Source organism: Colias eurytheme, chromosome 21, assembly GCF_061535395.1.
Source record: "Colias eurytheme isolate Ceu_HAF_F1 chromosome 21, ilColEury1 Martin Lab GWU primary, whole genome shotgun sequence".
Taxonomy (NCBI): domain Eukaryota; kingdom Metazoa; phylum Arthropoda; class Insecta; order Lepidoptera; family Pieridae; genus Colias; species Colias eurytheme.
Window position 1 is genome coordinate 9,626,721 of NC_143000.1, and position 22,072 is coordinate 9,648,792.

Below are 22,072 nucleotides of genomic sequence, written 5' to 3' on the forward strand. Positions count from 1 at the left end.
CAAGCAAATGATGGTTGTTAGATAAACCATTGTATATCAGTCACTATGAATAATAGATTATACCACAGACTAATAATAATATACTACGATTATACCATACAATTATACCCAAATGCCTTAAAAATTCTTGATATAAGTAGTTATGTTACTTCTTACGATATAAAGAAATGAATAAGCTCAATACTCTTTCTTAAATCTTTATTTTTTAAAGACAGGTTTTAAAAACCCATATTTACCTATTGAACAAAATACATACAGCATTATCACAGTATTACAATAATATGGTAATACCTACTGTGGTATTATTGAACACAAAATGAGGTCAGAACTAGTTTTACCTCATTTAGAATATATTGCATAGACAGCATAAAATAAGAAGAATTAATATTGTCAACGTCTATGTTTTGCTACTTCTACTTTTTACTTGAGAATAAAATCGTAAAAATAATTAAAAATGCCCGCTCAAGTGGAACAGAAAACTGTGGACCCTGAGGCCGAATTGAGCAATGTTCAACGAACGGTAAACTCAAACTCAAACTCAAACTCAAACATTCATTTATTCAATTAGACTACTATTTAGTAGCACTTTCGAATCGTCATTACATAGTATTTTTAACATTTACCACCGATTCGGAAAGCAGTATCTATGGAGAAGAAGGTAAACAACCGAAATATTAAACAGATATTTAACTCAACTCAAACTCAAAACATATTATATTTTTTAAATAAGCTAGTAACGGTGCATTTAGATCAAACGAGCGAATGCTCATTCTAACCGAACTATGTAAAATTATTTTAGCGTAAACTGTAAACAGGCGTAGAGCATTCTTAAGTTGTTCTTACAGCGTTTGAAAATATTCTAGGCAATGTTCTAATGCCAAATGGTCACGAAAGAATGCTCTAGATGTAAATGCACCGTAAGCTTCTTCCTGACTTGTTTTAAATTGTCAACTGAATCCCGTCAACATTGTTCCAAGAGTTAGGTATAAGTTTACCAGTAAAAAACGTATTAGTTCAGAGAGCCTATTACAGCATTATGGAATATATGGAAGATAAAAACCCATGGAGGGTTCTCGCGTAATAACCACAGGATAGTTCTTTGGCATATTATCCTAATATACAGTTACATATTTTGTAAAATTAAATTTTAATACCGAAATGATTTAAAAGAGCAACTATGGAGTTTCTTGCCGGTTCTTCTCCATAGATACTGCTTTCCGAATCGGTGGTAGATGTTAAAATTATGTATTGTCATTGACGTTTCAAAAGTGCTTCTCGAAGAAGTCTTATTGAATAAATAAATGTTTGAGTTTGAGTTTGAGTTTGAACAGATTATAATTTTAAATAAAATTCTAATATGTGTATGTATAAAAAAACGTGTCCCTTCGTCCAGCATACTCACCACAACTCACCATGGAATCCTGATATTTCATGAATGTCAAAAAACTGTTCTGAAATAGTGCTAAATAGTGCCCAAAGGAAAAAAATAGTGCTCTTGTACTTGCGAAGTTATAGCCATAGTTCGATGAGTATGCTGGACGAAGGTTTCGCCCAGCATACTCACCTCCGTCGGGAGAATCTGTATACGCTTCAAACATAATTCATACTTCAAAAAATAGTTCCTAAATAGTGCCAAACGGTGCCCAAAAAGAAAAAACAGTGCTCGAATAACTTCGGAGTTACAGGCTTCGTTCAGTGAGTATGCTGGGCGTAGGTTCTACGCCCAGCATACTCACCTCAGTGCGCGAATATCGAACGAGCTATAGGAACAATTTACGTCTCAAAAAATTGTGCTTGAAATAGTGCCCAATATCAATCCAATTTTTGCTTGACTTTTGACCTAGAAAACCATTAAATTTGATTGTAAACTTCTACATACATTACATTGAGTACAGTCGAATACAATATTATTAACTTTCTTTCTAACAATTTTTGTCTTGTGTAAATTATTTGTTTTGTAATATTGTCTATGTAAGGGAGTATTTACTTTAGAATCGCAATATTATTAATTACACATTATTTTAATAATACTTTATAATAATATGATTAAGCCTTCGCGCGTCGCATATTGGGACCCCGGTAGCTAGGAACAATGATTTTATATATTTGTCTAGATCACGGCGCTTGAAGGATTAAGATATCAAATGAAGTAAATCATGCATGAAAAATAAAGTTGCTGTTATTAATGCTTACATTACAACTGACAAAATTATTCAAAATAATCATTTTCCGGATCAAGGACGGTACCACAACGTTTACGGAATTGACCTGTATTCCTCATGTGATAAAGTTCAATATAGTGTGGCAGATATGGATGCACGTACGGTCAATAGGTATGGGGCTTACGACGCGCGGCGCCCGCGACGCTAAACATTTTTTTATATGTATATTATATACAATATTAAAACTACAATTTTTTCTATTTACATTGATTATATTATGAATGTTAACAAAAGCTGTGAACTAGTTAACTAGAATTCTGATTACTTTGGCCCTTTAAATAGTAATAAATAACGTAAGTAATTAAAAATGTTTTTTATTGCTAAACCTTTCATTGATGAAACTATTGGAAAGAGTTTTAACCCCTTACCGCATACAAAGCCATATATGGACGACGAAGTTCATGAATTTTTTACAGGCTAACTATAAACAATATCTAAAAAAACTACCTTACATCTTAAACAGCATTTCATCGAGAATTGGAATGTAATTAATTTATACAGTGTAAACATTATCCATCAGATATATTATAGATTTAGTCTAGCGCGTGCGACGGTTTGGGTGCGCGGAAAAAACCGTGATTTTCAAATTAAAATTTCAATATCAAAAAGGTGAGTAAAGCCATGAAAAAAAATATTACTTCATTCTTTATTCTTTCTAAAATAAGGTAAAACATTTGGTTTGGTTGTTTTTTTTGCTTTCATCATGTTTTTTGTACTTTTCCAAATCTGTCATATTTGGCTTCGTATGCATTCTGTCCAAAATATATTATGTCATATGTGGCTTGGTATGCATTCAAGGATACTTTCACTGATTGTTCCAGTATGGATCCTGGACACTTTTATCTCACTACTAAGCATATAAATATCATATTATCATCATCAATAAATACAGACTCATGCTATATGCCACTGTATGATTTTTAATTAGCTGTTTCAGAGCAAATGCGAAAGTCATGGAAAGCTCTTATTACCAAAAGACGTGGTAGTCTCTCAAAAACTTAGAAACATCGGCATCTCTGGAGTCTATTCCTGACTCGCCAATTGCCGCAAAAAAGCTACGAAAAACTCCTGCAAGACATCTAGATTTTTACTTTGACCCTGTACGATCTGATGGGATTAGTCATTACCCAATTTGGAAGAAGAACGGCCGTCAGTTATGCCTATATTGTTCCAATTTCGTTCCTTCACGTTATGTGAAAAATATAACGTGTTTTTACTTTTTATGTTATAATGACAAACGTAATTGTTTTAAGCAAGCAGTTGGCTGTGATTCTGGGTGTTATTTAGGTATCCATATAAAGTACTAACATGTCACCCGCGGCCGCGGCCTCACCCGCGTTTTCAAAGAAAGCCCCCCCGCATATTTCCCGTTCCCGTGGGATTTCCGGGATAAAACCTATCCTATGTGTTAGTCCAAGTTACCCTCTATATTATGTGTGCTAAATTTCATTGAAGTCGGTTCAGTAGTATTTGCGTGAAAGAGTAACAAACAAACACATACACAAACATCCACCCTCACAAACTTTCGCATTTATAATATTAGTAGGATAGGATTTATGTAAAGTATATGTAGTATATCAGTTGACTTAGCATTCAGGATACAAGCCTAAGTTTAGTTTAGGGCTTAGCAACCGTGTGTGTGAAATTAGTCCGGAATATATTTTTATTTCATTAATTAGTTACTTTTTTCTAATTGCATACGAAGCCACATATGACAGAAAAAATACAACAAACACTGCATACGAGTCCATATATGGCGCCGTTTCATATTTTCTATAATATAAGTAAATAATTTTTTTTCTCAATTTGATCTCATAATGTAAGGTCTAATAAACACTTTTTTGCAAAAAAATAATTTTTATTTCATCTCCTTAATAATTCATGCAATAAGGGGTTAAAAATTTGTATAACTATGTCACAGTACTAGTTTTGACTGGTTATAAGTTTTGCCTGCAACATATATACAAAAAGAAACTGTATAATTTCCTTTTTACAATTTTTCAAGATATTAATTTTATTGGCTGCAAATGACTGTTTTTATTCAGACAAACACACAATGCAATGAAGTAATAGACTTCATTTACGCTTAAAGTTTCATTCATTTATTATTATTTATAAAATATATAATAATGCATTTAATCGAAAGTTTTTGACATGTGAGAAAATACCATAATTATTTCCAATAACATGAAGTCTACAATTAGAAAGTTTAATATTTTTGTCCAAAAACATGTGTCGACGACTGTACCCCATTTTACGTTAGTATGTAGAAATTTACATTAAAATTTAATGGTTTTCTAAGTCAAAAGTCAAGCAAAAATTGGACTGATATTGGGCACTATTTCAAGTACAATTTTTTGAGACGTAAATTATACCTATAGCTCGTTCGATATTCGCGCACTGAGGTGAGTATGCTGGGCGTAGAACCTACGCCCAGCATACTCACTGAACGAAGCCTATAACTCCGAAGTTATTCGAGCACTGTTTTTTCTTTTTGGGCACCGTTTGGCACTATTTGGGAACTATTTTTTGAAGTATGAATTATGTTTGAAGCGTATACAGATTCTCCGGACGGAGGTGAGTATGCTGGGCGAAACCTTCGTCCAGCATACTCATCGAACTATGGCTATAACTTCGCAAGTACAAGAGCACTATTTTTTTCCTTTGGGCACTATTTAGCACTATTTCAGAACAGTTTTTTGACATTCATGAAATATCAGGATTCCATGGTGAGTTGTGGTGAGTATGCTGGACGAAGGGACACAAAAAAACTTATCTAACTTTATACCTTGTGAAAGCCCATTCCACACAACGCCATCTAGTGTCTAAACTTAGCAGAGCTTTCAATTTACATTATATTCTAGTAGAAGGTAGCCTAAATTCAGTGCCATAAATTGATAAACACCCGAATGCACTGGGAAATCTTGGTTTATGACTGTAACCCTACATTCACTATTTATAAAATATGTATGTAAAAAAGTTATCTTAAAGAGAACCTAAATCATATCATGTAACCCATCATTATTCATACCAACAAAATAAACCTAAATCAAAATAGATCTACACATAAATTAACTACAAATAGTTTTCGATATAGTTCCAAAAATTGGCGCCAACATGTAGCGTGGAGAAGCGCGCTGGCGGCGTGCCGCAGCTCGCGCCGCAGGAAAAGCAGATCGGCATCCTTGCTAACGAGCTGAAAGAGACCCTGCTGTGTATTAACGTAAGGTTTATATTACGTAAGCTATTAGGATAATATGTATGGATACAATTTACAAATGCAGCTCTACAAATTTTATATTTATTGTATGATTTTATTGCCATTTATTCATATTTATTGTTACTCAACTAATTGGTAATCTATGCGACTAGTTATGTAAAAGTAAGTTAATATATTTTTCATAACAGGATTAAGTAATTATAGCTTTAATTTTTGAAATCGATCTAGTAGTCCCTGAGATTAACGCGAGAAACAAACTCTGCAGCATTATATTATTATCAGTTTGAAGACTGAAAGTTCAAACATGTTTTCAACTAGTAGACCGTACATCATTTTGCCTCGATTTGATACAGATAGATTTTGATATCGTTGTTTTAACTAATCTAACTAATCACTTCTTTCTTTCTTAAAAAACTCATAACTTTGGTGAACAAGACAGAGCACTATTTATAATATTTTTTTAAAGTAGGTATTATCTATTTAATACCTAAATTATACAGCTAGCTAAAAAAGGCCAGCACGCACTCCGAGATAACCTAGTCAAAAGTGGCACGAAGAAATCCATCGTGGAATATGAGCATCTAGAAGGTGTGTTGAGAGACGAGCGCGCGCAGCAGGCAGAGCTAGACTGCTTGAACTACCTCGCGCAGAAGCAGCTTGTGGAACTGCTGAAGAAAGTTCCTACTGAAGCTGATGTAAGTAAGGAGTAGGTGTAGTGATCTTCACGTACTTATTATTAGGTACGTGTTTATTTTTCGAACCTCCGACGGTTCGTATTTTTTCTAAGACTAATAATTATGTATCTTGTAGTTTCTTTTTGTACTTAGTGTGAACCAATTTTGATGATTTTTGTTTTATCTGTGCGCTTTAAATTTGATTCCTAAAACTTGATTCAGATCTAAGATTTAAGAAGTAATTTTTTTTTGTAATATTAATAAATAAATAAATAAATAAATATTATAGCCTACTTACTTACTTTGGTATTTTGTTGCATTTCTATTTCATAATTCGATGCATTTTTTTCATAGGGAAATAAATAAGAAATACATTCAAAAACCAAAAATTTTATTCTTAAAATACTATATTAGTTATATACTGATTGTTTCGTTTCCCTATAACTTCTCAGGAGCTTGCTATGATAGAAAACGCGAACAACCGTCTCCGGCGCATGGAGAATCGCTTGGATCTGGCAACAAAGCGCTTTTGTCTCGTCAACACGGACAACAAGAGAGTCCGGGAGGAAATTGATAGGCTGCTGGTCGAAAGGTTTTCATTATAGCCATAGTATAAATCATTCGCTTATCGCTGTCTGTGTGTGATTAATCTTAAAGTGTCAGAAGTGAAACTTCTTTGGTAAGATTAAAAGATACCAAAATCGTCGCCTTACTCTATGACGTGACGGTAATGCCATGACGCGATCTTGAAATTTTACTCTCAACGCGCCTAAAGAAGTTTCATTTCAAAACGACGCTACGGATTTTGATCATATTTTGATGCATTTTTTTAACATGTATTAGATAAGTACCTACTAAAATCTTCCTCGAAACCACTTATCCACTTGAATCCATTTGTGAAAACAGAATGAAAATGGGTGTAGCAGTTTTTAAATACGATATTTGATTTGCTCCTTACTCCCGCAACCGAACGTTCTGATTAACTTTTATGTGTTGATAATCGAATATGTGTCGTGGCCATATCGTAGATTTGCTCATTTCATGATATGATCGATCATTTCACGAAATGGTCGCATTTCATGAAATGGCCAACATAGTTTGATCAGATCGTTAAATCGTCAACGTTTCACGATATGGCCATCCACATTTGGCCAGATCGTATAAAATTTAAAGAGTCCATAAAATATTAAAATTCAGAATATTCTAAAAACTTGTTTAATGTCATTTAAGTTAGTGCCGCGACAGCGGCCGGCGAATGCTAGAAGCGAATCGTTTTTGCAATAAAAACAGTTAGGTTAGGTTAGGTTAGACTTTGACAGCGGCGGCCTTAGGGGGTGGCGAACAGGGCAATCGCCCGGGGCCTCGCTCTTGCAGGGGCCTCGCGCAACAACCCACCCAAGCAAATTTAAAAAAATGAAAATGTGTGCGTGTACTAGAGTAAACACGTTAGAAGTGAAACTTCTTTATGACCTTATTTAAAAAAAAATAATTTACTATATATACAATATTACAGAAATATGTTAGTCTAACACGCTCCTCGCTATATTTATGTCGTGGCCATATCGTACATTTGCTCATTTCATGAAATGATTGGCCACATCATGATGTGGTTTGAGCAGATCAATGATAAGAAATCGTTTCACGATATGGCCAACTAAACGCGCGGTTTTTTCATGAAATGATCAAAATCATTTGATCATATCGTAAAATAGTTACATTAATCATTAGTAGAGGCGCTGCAAGCTCTGTGTTATGTGATAAGATGGCGGCCGCTGGCGAAAATGTAATTATTCGCAGTTAAAAACTTCATAATTCGTTTAATAACAATAATTATGAAGAAAGTCATAGCAAAGAATTTACGACGGTTCGAGTACTATTAGTAGGGGAGCCCAGGATGCTAAATGTGGATTTATTCGAGCGTCACGGGAACCTATTAGAATTGGTAGATTAGACCATAGCGAGAAAAAAAGGTCCTATAATGTTTTCACTTTTAGCGGTGGGGAAGGGTTTTTTGATTTTTTTTAATTTAAAAAAGAAAAAAATTGGCTTGGAAATACTCAAGCGCGTTAGATATTGATATTTTGCATGCTCCAGGACGTCACTGAAAAAAGTATACGTTAATCTGACGATTTAAGTGGCGATTTAATCGCTATGAAGAAAGGGTAAAAAATTAAAGTAATATTATTCGAGCGCGTCAGATTAATATATGGGGGGGTTAATTACAATATAAGAAGTCCCCATTTCGCTAATCTGACGATTCGAGCTCAACCTTAGGGAATTATGGATTATTCAAATTTTCCAGCGGGGCCCCTGAGCGCACCCACCAACCATAACTGCTCATATTGACTAGAGGTACTAATGAATAGCTAAGGTACCGTCCCTTATAGTATTCTGACGCGCTCGAGTAAATCCCAAAATCCCCTCTTGGGCTCCTCCCCTACTATATGGAAAATGTGGATATCTTATATGTATTGAAGTACTTAAATAAAATAATTTAAGACGCATTTTTCTTTTAGGATATATATTATTTTTTTAAAATTGTTTGTTTTTTAAAAAGCTATCCGCTTCTGGCACTCGCCGGCCGCTGCCGCGGCACGCTCGCTTTGCTCGCTCGGCTCGTGCGTTGTTTATCATAGTCTAACCTAACCTAACCTAACTGTTTTCTATTGCAAAAACGATTCTCTTCTGGCATTCGCCGGCCGCTGCCGCGGCACTAACTTAAATGACATTAAACAAATTTTTAGAATATTCTGTATTTTTTAATATTTTATGGACTCTTTATATTTGACCAAATCGTGAAACTTTGACGATTTAACAATCTGATCAAACTATGTTGGCCATTTCATGAAATGCGGCCATTTCGTGAAATGATCGATCATATCATGAAATGAGCAAATATACGATATGGTCACGACATTTACACCCGCCGCTGCTGCAACTCGCTCGCTTCGCTCGCTCGGCTCGTGCGGTAGTTAAAAAATTCGAGTTATAGAGTTTTCAACTTATAAAGGATTTCGACTCGACAAACACGTGTTTACGTGAGTCATAGATTTATTATCGTATTTCGAGGCTTAAAATTATTAAAACATATTTGAGGAATTCGATGACACAAGATCGGCTTTTAGCCCTTGCTATTCTTTCAATCGAAATGACGTAGCTCATTCGTTGGATTATTGTGCTTTATTTAAAAATTTTAGCCTTAGGAAAAGCCGCAAACATCAATTTTAAAATTTATCACCTCTGTATTTGTTAATTTGGTAAATCTTTCTATGTATAAATATATAAATATTTTAAAACTCAAATTTTATTCATTTGTATAACTTTATCATTTCTCCTCAAACATGACAAATACCTAAAGCAAACAACCAGACCTACTTTCGCATCACATACATTTCACGAAGAGCAAAGGGCCTCGCAAAGGGCCTGCCGCCCGGAGCCTCGCAACGGGTAAGGCCGCCGCTGGACTTTGATAAACAACGCACGAGCCGAGCGAGCAAAGCGAGCGTGCCGCGGCAGCGGCCGGCGAGTGCCAGAAGTGGATCGCTTTTTAAAAAACAAACAATTATAATAATATATGTAGTAGGATATATAAATATATATCATAAAAGAAAAAATGCGTCTTAAATTATTTTATTTAAAACGCATTTTTTCTTCAATACATAATATATAAGATATCCACATTTTCCATAGTACTCGAACCGTCGTAAATTCTTTGCTATGACTTTCTTCATATTGTTATTAAACGAATTATGAAGTTTTTAACTGCGAATAATTAAATTTTCGCAAGCGGCCGCCATCTTATCACATAAACACAGAGCTTGCAGCGCCTCTACCAATGATTAATGTAACTATTTTACGATATGATCAAATAATTTTGATCATTTCATGAAAAAACCGCGCGTTTAGTTGGCCATATCGTGAAACGATTTCTTATCATTGATATGCTCAAGCCACATCATGATGTGGCCAAACTAAATTCGTTCACGAAATGGTCGCATTTCGTGAAATGGCCAGTCATATCATGAAATGAGCAAATTTACGATATGGCCACGACATATGCACGCATTGTAGAATTTATATAAAACTGCCATATTGAAATTCAATATGCTTAATTTTTATTTTTAGGATATCATTTGTTTTGATAACTTCTTCATAATAACGTACTTACGTAAAATAATTCCTCTATATTTCTAAATGATAAAAAGAAACTGACACAGTGTTTATGTATTTTATTTATATCACAAAAAATAAACAAATATTCACTCAGAAACGACTTCAACATCCAATGGAACCGCACGATCGGCAAGCTGGTGAAAGGCAAGGAGTACCTGATGGACATCCTGGAGATAGCCACCAACGCGTTTGGCGATAGAGACGAGTGCTGCAGGAAGGTGGAGGCGTTGAAGTGGAAGGGCCTGTTCCAGCTTAATAGGGATATATCGGTATAGTAATAAAAATATGAAGTTGCGATGTAGTTTATTTAAACTTAATAAATTTTTGGACAATGATCTTGTTGACAATGTTCTTTCTGTATCAAGTCTTTTTCTAATTAATCTGTGTGCTTTATTTTCTAGAGTAGATGATTTTTCTATTTATCTATTTATTTTTCAAAGCTTTATATAAAAAAAATGGTAGATTTGGTCGCAATTATTTTGTTGTTTTTGAAGTGGAACTTCTTTAGGCGCGTTGAGAGTAGGTAGGTATATTTTCAAGATCGCGTTATGGCAATACCGTCGCTCGCATCGACGCGTCGCAAATCTTTGAATCTTACCAAAGAAGTTTCACTTCTGACACGTGTGCTTGGCACACAAGCTCGTTTTTTTTAACATGCATATAAAATACAACCGAATCATTGTGCCCACAGGAGATGCAATCATACGAGGGTGAGCTCAACCACCTTGCCAAACTTGAAGAGTTTTTACGCGTAAAGGGCTCTCGACGAGTCTGTGAAGCGGACGAAATTGAAGAACTGCAGCGGCAAGAGGAGGTGGCGCGGTGCGAGCGGGAGATCTCGGAGCATGATGCACTGCTTGATGAGATATTTGTTAGTGGCTTGTGGCTAATGAAATGAATGTTAGTGGCTTGTGGCTAATGAGATGAATGTTAGTGGTTAGTGGCTAAATAGGTGAATTTTAGTTGTTTTTTAGTTATTGTTAGTGGATCGTGCGTGACTTACCTTGATTCGAGTCAAAAAGAGGTTTGTTTGTAGCTCGTTGTGGGGAGTAAAAATAAGAAAATATGTAGTTACTAGATTTCCGCCCGAGGCTTCGCCCGCGTTTTCAAAGGAAAACCCGCATAGTTCCCGTTCCCGTCGGAATTCCGGGATAAAACCTACCCTATGTGTTAATCTAAGTTACCTTCTATATGTGTGCTAAATTTCATTGTAACCGGTTCAGTAGTATTTGCGTGAAAGAGTAACAAACACACACACACACACACACACACACACACACACACACACACACATCCTCACAAACTTTCGCATTTATAATATTATTAGGATTAAATCTGCTTTTTACATTATCTCTCTGATTAAATTTTTAATTTATCTATCAAATTAAATACTTAATTAAATAAATAATAATATTACCTTCACAATCGCCTAACAACGGCACACCCCGGACACTCCATACAAAATGATCGTTTTGACAGTCACACTGTAGAGACTGCAAATGTGTGTGTTAACGCTTCATGGTTGGCACATTTGTGACTAGCGTAAAAAAAAATTCGCGTTTTTCTGATGAAATCACTGATGAAATACATCCGTAAACAGCACAATACCTAACCATTTTCTACGAAAAACGATAATCACAAATCCAAAATAATAAAATTACTTTAAGTCAATTTGATTAATGTTGTCAATCTTCGTTGCGTATCGTCCTTGCAGAAAAATATGGCCCATTTTATGTCTGATCGCGCGGGGGTGAGGTAAGTTTAATTTTGGCGGGAGGCGGAGAGTGTCCGTTCTGTAGCTACTATTATGTATTCTGTGACAACGGTTTAGAGCAATCTTCCGTATCCTCTCCCATCTCACGGAACCGTTGTATAAAGTTCTCTTCTGAATTATTTCTGAGAAACACGAAATATAAGGTTATATATTATGCATACCATGTTTAAATATAAATTTATAGTTGAATCGTTTCTATCGCCTTAAATACGTATTTTATCATAATTTATCTATAATATTATTTTTTAATGACTTATCGAAATTTTCCTGACTTATAGAAATTTCCTGACGTATAGAAATTCTCCTGTCTTATCGAAATTTTCCCGACTTATGGATTTTTCCTGACTTATAGAAATTTTTGCGGCAAAGAGAAATTTTCCGCACGTATAGATATTTTCCTGGCTTATAGAATTTTTCCTGGCGTATATATTTTTTCCTGACTTATACAAATTTTCCTGACGTATAGAAATTTTCCTGGCTTATTGAAATTTTGCTGGCTTATAGAAATTTTCCTGACGTAAAGAAATTTTCCTGACGTATAGAAATTTTCCTGGCGTATATAAATTTTCCGGACTTATGGAAAGTTTCCTGTCTTAAATTTTTCCTTACTTATGGTAATTTTCCTGGCGTATAGAATTTTTCCTGGCTTATAAACATTTTCCTGACTTATACAAATTTTCCTTATCTATATAAAATTTTCCTAACGTATAGAAATTTTCCTGACTTATAAAAATTTTCCTCGTTTGTAGAAAATTTCCTGGCGTATAGAAATTTTCCGGACTTATAGAAATTTTTCTTTCTTATGGAAATTTTCCAGCTTTTAGAAATTTTTGCGGCAAAGAGAAATTGTCCTCACGTATAGAAATTTTCCTGACGTATAGAAATTTTCCTCACCTATACAAATTTTCCTTATCTATATAAATTTGGGTAGTAATAAAAGCTCCGATAATAAATTTAAAAATGTCCTTACTAAAAATATAATATTTACTGCCCGAAATACTAAATCTCCGACTACTTCTGTCCGACTAAAAATGACGAAACGACCGAATGATATACTTAAATCTTAGAAAAAATCTTATGACTGTTAATTGCTGTAATACTTTTTTACCATATAAAATTATGTTCTACTGATAACAATGCTTTGTAATTATTACCTTTACTTGCCAACTAGAAATTCATCAATTACATTTAATTTTTCATAAACTCTGTGCTATTTTTACTACAATGTTATACTTAAATTTCTATTGTTGGCGCTTGTCCAGAAAGTTATTAAAAATACAAAAATGTACTTACTATAATCATGAATTCTAATTCATGAAAATTTAAGAAACCTAACATAACCTAACCTAACGGCTAACCTAACCTAAACTTGATTTTTTTTTGCGCGTCGACGGAGTCCCGCTTGGCGGGGCTCCTATTTCTGTGTAGTTTTTTTTTTAAGAAACCTAACCTAACCTAACCTAACGGCTAACCTAACCTAAACTTGATTTTTTTCTGCGCGTCGACGGAGCCCCGCTTCGCGGGGCTCCTATTTCTGTGTAGTTTTTTTTTTTTAAGAAACCTAACCTAACCTAACCTAACGGCTAACCTAACCTAAACTTGATTTTTTTTTGCGCGTCGACGGAGCCGATCGCGCGGTCCGACCAGTTTCGGTATTTTCATCAATGTTGAGAGTTAAAAAATATATTTGGTAACCAACACTAGAAAATTAAATAACTCATAAAATTCGTAAAAGAATGATTATTTTGACATGACCTCTGTTGTCAGTAACCCATTAATCTCGTCGGAGGTTCAGTATTTTATTCAGAAGTTTAGTTTTGTTATTCGAAGTTTAATATATTTTTAAGTAGAAATGTAATTTGATTGTGTTCATAGGTGTCAGCAAAATTTAGGTATTTTATTCGGTATGCTTTAAATTTTTTTGTCGGTATATTATTATAACGCTGGTAAATTAGAATAAAAGTCGGACAGAGATAGCTGGAGATTTATTTATTTGTCGGAACCATTATTATTTTCCTATAAATTTTCCTAACGTATAGAAATTTTCCTTTCTTATGGTAATTTTCCTGACTTATACAAATTTTCCTTATGTATATAAATTTTCCTACCGTATATAAATTTTACTAAGTAACCTATAGAAATTTTCCTTGTTTATAGAAATTTTCCTAGCGTATAGAAATTTTCCTGGCTTATAAACATTTTCCTGATTTATACAAATTTTCCTTATGTATATAAATTTTCCTAACGTTTAGAAATTTTCCTGACATAGAAATTTTCCTAACGTATAGAAATTTTCCTTTCTTATGGAAATTTTTCAGCTTATAGAAATTTTCCCGACTTATGGAAATTTTCCTGACTTATAGCAAGTTTTCCTGACTTATCGTAATTTTTCTGTCAATCGAAATTTCCCTAACTATTGTTTTGTATTGTTTTCTAATCTTCCTAAAATTGGAAATTCTTACGACTGATTAAAGTAAACCACCCACCTATTCCCACCCACATCCCGTACGCTATGCTCTCTATCCACAAGCCGCGCGTGCGCAGAATGGCTCAGTATCTGCATAGCTAGCGAACGTATAAACTCACCCGGTCGTTGGGCGCTTTCACCAGGGGCCCTGGAATTATGGAATTATTATTAATTTCATGAACAAAATCATCATCATCATTTTTATTGAAACAATATTCATATATTTTTCTTTGCCCGCGGATTCCCCTGATGTTAAATTCGCATTTAGTATCAGTCGTTTCACCGCTGTCAAAAGTTACCCATGGCCATGTCACATTAATACGAATAAACACACTTTCGCATTTATAATATTATGAGAGGTCCGCCCCGGCTTCGCCCGTGGTACATATTTCGCAATAAAAGGTAGCCTATGTCCTTTCCCGGGTATCAAAATATCTCCATAGCAAATTTCATGCAAATTGGTTCAGTAGTTTAGGCGTGATTGAGTAACAGACAGACAGACAGAGTTACTTTCGCATTTATAATATTAGTATAGATTCAGGTTTTCTAGTCTTGCAGTTAATATGCTTACGTTATTTTCCAGCAATACGCCGGCTCGGATAGAATAACTACCGTTATTAATCACTTCCGAGCAAACGAAATTCAAAATTTCTCTATCTTTGTACTGCTCTGCGAAGTGTTGCAAGAATCCATTTTCATTAGAAAGGAGTTGGAGATAATGAGACAAACTATTAGTAAGTTTTATAACATCTATATTAAACTAGCTGTTACCCGTGGGTTTGCTCAATTGTAGTGAGCAAACCCAAAATTGCATCAAACTGCATAATATGCGTGCGCCGTGGAGCCACAGATATAGAAAAAAATACTACATCAGTTAAAACAGCAAATTAATTGAATGTCGGTTAACGTCGCTACACAAACATTGTTACAGTGGACCAACGCGACATAAACGAAGCAAGAGAGGAGAAACAAGACAAGCGATTAACCGAAATACGACTAGAATTGGAGAACAAAAAGGAACAAGTGCGCGGCATATTGGAAGCTAATAATAATGCTGAAGCCACCATCTTGAAAGTGTTGAGAGGAATCGATGATCTTGTTAGGTCTGTGCCATTTGTTTGTGCCATTACTGGAAGGCGCAAAGGTTTCTGCCGCCTGTAGGGTATAAATTTGTTCAGCACGCTCTGTAAGTCAAGCAATTTAATGAATAAAATACAAAAAACATTTGGTAACTGTCAAGCTTAATTCATGGTAAACATTTGCTTAGCAACAAAATTGCGCTAGCAACTCTACAACACACATTGTTTTCTTCAACACAGCTTTGCAACATGTTCATTTAAATTTAGCTGAAATTATGTTTTATCAAAATTTTACCATTTATAGGGGGTGAACATTTATAACAGTCGACGATGTTAAAGTGGTGATAATGATTACAATAATATTGATGACTAACTGCGCTCCACGGTTTTACCCGCAGTCCTCCGCTCCTGTTGGTCTTAGCGAGATGATAATATATAGCTTTCCCCGATAAATGGGCTATCTAACACCGAAAAAAATTTTCAAATCGGACCAGTAGTTCCCGAGATTAGCGCATTCAAACAAACTCTTCAGCTTTATAATATTAGTATAGATGATAATGATGCTCCAGGTTGGCGAGGTGCGACGTGACGCCGCTGTTGTCGTTGCTAGGCAACCACAAGGAGGTCACCAAGTGGAACGTGCGCAAGTTCCTCAGGATTCTGGAGTCGGAGGTTAAGAGCCTAATCGAAGTAGTGTATGGCGCTGTTAAGGTAATAATATATTTAGAATATCAATTTTAATGTTAATTTGTAAGCAAAAAATAAATACCCACTGTATATATTTTTTGACATGATAAAATGTAAAAAAAGATATTGTACAAGTAAAATAATGTGAAATATTACTTATAATAAGTAAAATTGTATACCATTTATCTTTATTTCTAAAGAGATTATAGAACAATTAAACATAATATTATGTATATCAAATAAACAAGAAGCAACAATCTTTTTATTGTATTTTATTAAAAAAAAATTATAAAATATACCATGGTATCATCTTTTCAACTTTTATTAGTGAAGCAAAGAATTTTTTTTAACAATTATTTAAACATAGCCCCCAGCCCCAACTCCCAAAGCGCGCAAAGGTCCCGCGCCCCCCACAACCAAGCTGGTAGCCGACCCCTATGTGGAGACACTACGGCCCAATAAGATTGAGAAGCTGGTGCCGTACCAGCCTTGCGCTTAGTATGAACTGCTTAGCTTTTTCTTATTTATAAGCAGTATGTGCCGAGCACACAAGTCAGAAGTGAAACTTCTTTGGCATGATTCAAAGATACCAAAATCGTCGCCTTACTCCATGACGTGACGGTAGTGGCATGACGCGACCTTGAAATTCTACTCTTAACGCGCCTAAAGAAGTTTCACTTAATTTTTTTTTATAAATAGCCAGAAATAAAATCCTTTTCAATCTATACTTATAATAAATCTGTAGAGAGGCCAATTCTGTACATGAAATATATTTAAAAAAAAACTATGAAGGGGTGATAAGGGATCGCTACTGATGCCAAAAATGCAATCAGTAAAATTTTTGTCTGTCTGTCTGTCTGTCTGTCTGTATATTCGTTATAGAAACAAAAACTACACGACGGATTTTAACCAAATTTGGCACAATTATTCTTCATACTCCTGGGCAGGTTATAGTAAAACAATCATGTAAATCGGTGTAGAAACTCCAAAGTTATACATGAAATACGCTATAAGTCATCGCGCGTGAATTACATGCCATAAGGATTATTTTTGTGTATCAGTTGCCGCGTTCGACGCGCTTCGCGGCGGGAGCTATAAAAAGGCGGCGGGTCCGCACCCGTTTCGCGTTGTCACGGCATCATGTGTGAACGGCTGAACCGATTTCGATAATTCTTTTCTATTATATTCCTTGAAGTACGAGGATGGTTCTTATGTAGAGAAAACGTAAATATGTACCACGGGCGAAGCCGGGGCGGACCGCTAGTAATACATATAAATTAAACCAAGTACCTATACAAGATGATTTGTTAAAGGTGTAATAGTTAGTTATAAAGAGGTCACAGTACCTATATAGCTCATTTGGAGTAAAACAAAGTAAACATTACCAAGTCGAAACTTATTAGTTTCAGAAATATTATTTGATATTTTAACTATTTTTAAAATTTTCATAATTATTAGGGTAAACAATAAAAAGTAAGTAAAAACGTTTTAAAAACATTTTTTGTTAGTTTTAGCATTTCACCCCTTTAAAATTATTACACCTATAACAAGTCACGCTGTATACTTAATCCATTTTTATATTTATTTTTAAAATTATTTAGAAAATCTTGACCTGTTTTACTGCACATACCTTAACAAACTTTAATATTATTTAATTCTATATCACAGCTGTGTAGAGGACTACATAATGAACCTTGTATTTGAGACACCAGCAGTACCGGCTGATAAAGAATATATTCAAGGGATATTCAAGTTGGAAGATGTTAACACTAAGTTTGGAATTTATACACTCACTATTCCTGCGTTAGTATAATTATTACTTATCTGTTCATACTGCATGGACATAGTTGTTGCGGGTTACTTGGTACTGGTTGTGGACAATTTCTAAGAGTACCCCCGGCCCCGGCTAACTGCGCGGCTCGACGGAACACAGTGGGGTTTTAGTCGGTAAGAATCCGACATAACCCTTGGCTCTCTTGGTATCTTTGGAAGATTTCCCCACTATAAAAAAAAAAGAAAAGAGTTCTCTATGAGGATTTCAAACGTTTTTTAAAGGGATGGAATATATAAATTGATTACTTTTATTGTTGTTAAAATATAACGAGGTTTGAATGTACATAATTAACTGCTAAATAATTGTATTAAGTACATGAAGAAAAACTGACTATTTACATAATTTCTATATTTACTTACATTTTTTTACAGAAAGCGTCATCCTTATCGTGGACCAAAGAAGGATTAATTACGATATCACGTTTTTCTGTACCTTTTTAAACTCTTTGTTATTTTTACGAAATATATAATAGTAAAACGATTCAAAGGATTTTGTTTACCTATTACCCTCAAAAAAAAAATAAGTATAGTAGACACGGACATGTATCAAGATAGACGCGAGTGTATGTACTTCCCGTGTCCAAACTATGTTATTGAAACTTACTTGACGCTGGCCTACACTCAGTCCGCGCTTGCAGTTCGCCAAGGAAAGACGTGAAGCTGAATAAAGTAAAATGCCGAATTGCGCCGTTATAAACTGTAGAAACTCCACAGCTGTGAGTGGCCGAGTTAGCAGAGATGTTTCCTTCCACCGGTAAGTAATTTTCTAATCAGAATATGCACTATTTATTTTAAAATCAAATAAAGAATATCTGTGGAAAACGATCATGACAAACACGGATACCAAATCATACGAAATGATTCGGAATACATTGCGGCTTTTACTTGGCACGGTAAAGATCGCGTCGTATGATAACAAGCAATGAATAGCGTCTTCTCATTTTTCTGTTCTCATTTTTCTGTCCAATTTTGTGGTTAGTGATGTTCATTTGATGCAACAGTTCTCGATTCTAATCGATTTTATAATCGAACAGAAAAATGATAATTTGTAGGAGCAATTTTTCAGAAAAAAAGGCATAGATTTTTTTTGTCATTTAATACGACTTGACCTAGAACTTTTAAGTATTTTAATACAAAGGTACTAAAAATAAATATTATGACATGGACGCCATTAGTTAAAGTGTCATCTTGGGAGTTTTTTAAAAAAACTCCTTGTATGTAAGAAAAAGCTAAAACACATTAGTGTACTTGTTAGAATATTAAAAGGTTTATAACTTTATTTTATCATCCCTCTGTCTATGGTAATTATCATTTTTCTGTCTTGAATCGATTTAGTAATCGATTACGATTCATTTATTTGACTACCTCTTAGACATAGATCTAGTTTGATCTGATTTCTTTCGATTTACTTCGATGGGATAGGACGATACTAGAATCGCCGCGCGAGTGGCGGCCTAATCGATTTAGCGTAAAATGAAATTAACATCACTAAAAAGCGCTCGTGACGTCATAACGCGTCAAGGTCAGTACAAAAAATATGACACGCTTGGTTTTCATACAGATCGCGGTACTTGCGTTGTCTACTTAAATATACATGTCTGTGATAGTAGACATACTAAATTTTAGTTAAATTGATTAGGATAGGAACTTACTTAATTTAATACATACAAGGAACAAAATATTGTTACGTTGTAAATGAATATAACTTACTTTGATTATTCAATTCGAGTTTTCATGATGTGGTCATATCCAATTTTTGTGCTTGTAGTTGTGGCATCAAACGAGTTACATTTATCTACTCATGTGGTTAGCGTGTGACATATTTAAATAAATCCAAAACACATTACAAATGGCTCTGGGATTTACTGTTTTGTACATTAATTTACACATCATTAATTTACTTTGCAAAATGCAATGTGAGAGTGACAATTAATGACAATTCAAAATTTCCCGCCATGTTTATCACACAATATTCTTTAACCCTTATTCAAACGCGAGCCTGTGGAGGAGCTAACAAAAAAGTAATATACGTTCCTGGGTAATTTTGGGTCGTAGATTTCAAAAATACACACAAAAAAGGGGTTAGTGGGGGGAAGTACCCTTTTTTCGGTGGGAAGTATATATCCCGTCATCTGTTCTCTCTTGTAAAAAGTTTGGAAAGGTGGGAACTATAGCTCCCAGTGTCCACTCCAGACATCAATATTTTAAAACACTAGTTAGTTGCCCTGACTCCACTTGTGAATTTAATGTTATCGTAAAAAATTATAAAGATCAAGTTTTTTAATAAAGGTGGTGAAAGTACTCATCAATGCAAGTTTCTTTTACTGAGGGAAGAATTCGGGAATTGAAAAATGAATGACTTCAACATAAAAAAGGGATTTTTCTAAAACAAAATAAAAACAATAGGTAAATACTAATGTATTGAGTTAAGATTTCTAATTATCTGATCAGGAAATAACGAATAACAATAAATAAGTTGCTTATACCAACTAAAAAAGATTTTTTAGACACACAGATTTTATATATAGAATTTCCGAATGTCGTGTGCAGTGACGAACACTGGGATGATATCTTCCCACTTAAAGACTTAATTTCAATCGACTCTACCAAGGTATATACGAAAGATTCTGGGCATATTTTTACGTTTCACGCAACCGTAATATAGTCTAGTTTACATACCTAGAACTCAAATCTACTTATCTAATTTTTTTTGAGCACTACACCAAAAACTAAAAAATAACGGTCGTTTTCGGCTGCAAAATCACGTCACCTAACTTTGACGTGTGTTTACCATGACATGTAATATACATATCTCTGAAAAGTGTTTCCATGAAAAAAAGTTCTCTATAATGTTAAGATTGCGTAGATAAATATTACACTGCATTAGGTTTAAGCATATAAAAATAAAACACGATTTACTTCAATCTGAGACGTGGGAAGTATAGCTCCCAGCCTTTTAATAAGGGTTAAAGCACGCCGCGCCGTCACCACGAAAAGAGTCCCGTAGACGCAGCGCTGACGCCTGCACCTAAAATAATGTTGCCAAAATTATAAAATTTACATGCCCCTAGAGTTGGGGAAACCGATGTCAAAAAATGTCAGAAAAAAAATTAAAAGTAAAATTAATAAAAACGATCGAACAGATGTAATAAAAAATACTAATCTATTAGAATAAAAACATAATATAAGATATAAAATGCCAACTTAATAAAAAAAGAGCGCGTGTGCTGAACAAACGTGTCAACTAAAAATTGTCTTGAAGTGACATGTCGCGTCATGGCAATGCCGTCAAGTCATGGAGTTGGGCGACGATTTTGGTATCTTTGAATCTTGCCAAAGAAGTTTTACTTCTGACATGTGCTCGGCACACACGCTTTTTTATTTTTATATTAATAAGCTAGTATATAACATATAATACCCGCGAGTATTTCTGTGCAATCCTCCAGTAAAAAAAAATGTTGTGAGGTTTTATGAAACCACCGTAAAAGTGAAACTGTTTGAACGGTTCCGAACACTGCTTTGAGTAGCGCATGTCGCGTGACGGTCGGCTGCCGAGTAGGTATACCTACACAGACCAAAAAGTTTGAGACGATGTAATAAAAGTTTCACTTTAATACGGGTTCAAAACCCCGTATTTTTTCTGGTTCAAATCATAGTGATAGAATGGCAACTCTCTATGGCCGCCCTGCTAAACAGCTCGGAGCAATTATATTTTCGCCGCGAGACTTCTTTCAAGGCGCTTTCTTTAAAGTTGCCATACTAATTTATTTTATTTTACCATAATAAATATTATATAAGCAGAAAATATTTATTATGTATTTTTACGTTACTCCGAAATCTTTTTTTATTTTCGTTTTTATCTACCCATCATTTTATTTTTGTTTAAATTACTAGCCATAAATATAATTTGGAATTTTCTTTGTTTCATGCAACAACTGGGCAC

The 22,072-nt window shown here is 34.6% G+C and overlaps 1 protein-coding gene across 1 annotated transcript; it reads left to right on the plus strand.

Moving 5' to 3' along the window:
• The first annotated feature begins 454 nt into the window (after positions 1–454).
• On the plus strand, positions 455–18,610 carry LOC149899358 (coiled-coil domain-containing protein 63-like). The gene is made up of 12 exons (XM_090114491.1): positions 455–520; positions 5,320–5,445; positions 5,943–6,137; positions 6,569–6,708; positions 10,384–10,558; positions 10,981–11,160; positions 15,114–15,264; positions 15,462–15,633; positions 16,179–16,320; positions 16,664–16,794; positions 17,965–18,099; positions 18,502–18,610. Exons 1-12 carry the CDS (start codon positions 455–457, stop codon positions 18,536–18,538), a joined length of 1,650 nt encoding a protein of 549 aa, XP_089970617.1. The 3' UTR covers positions 18,539–18,610.
• The last annotated feature ends 3,462 nt before the right edge of the window (positions 18,611–22,072 follow it).

Excerpts from the sequence above, each read along its gene's own strand:
- LOC149899358 (XM_090114491.1), top strand. The coding sequence starts at position 455 with ATGCCCGCTCAAGTGGAACAGAAAACTGTGGACCCTGAGGCCGAATTG. Across the intron at positions 10,559-10,980 it reads AGCTTAATAGGGATATATCG|GAGATGCAATCATACGAGGG; the intron begins GTATAGTAATAA and ends TTGTGCCCACAG. Across the intron at positions 11,161-15,113 it reads CACTGCTTGATGAGATATTT|CAATACGCCGGCTCGGATAG; the intron begins GTTAGTGGCTTG and ends GTTATTTTCCAG.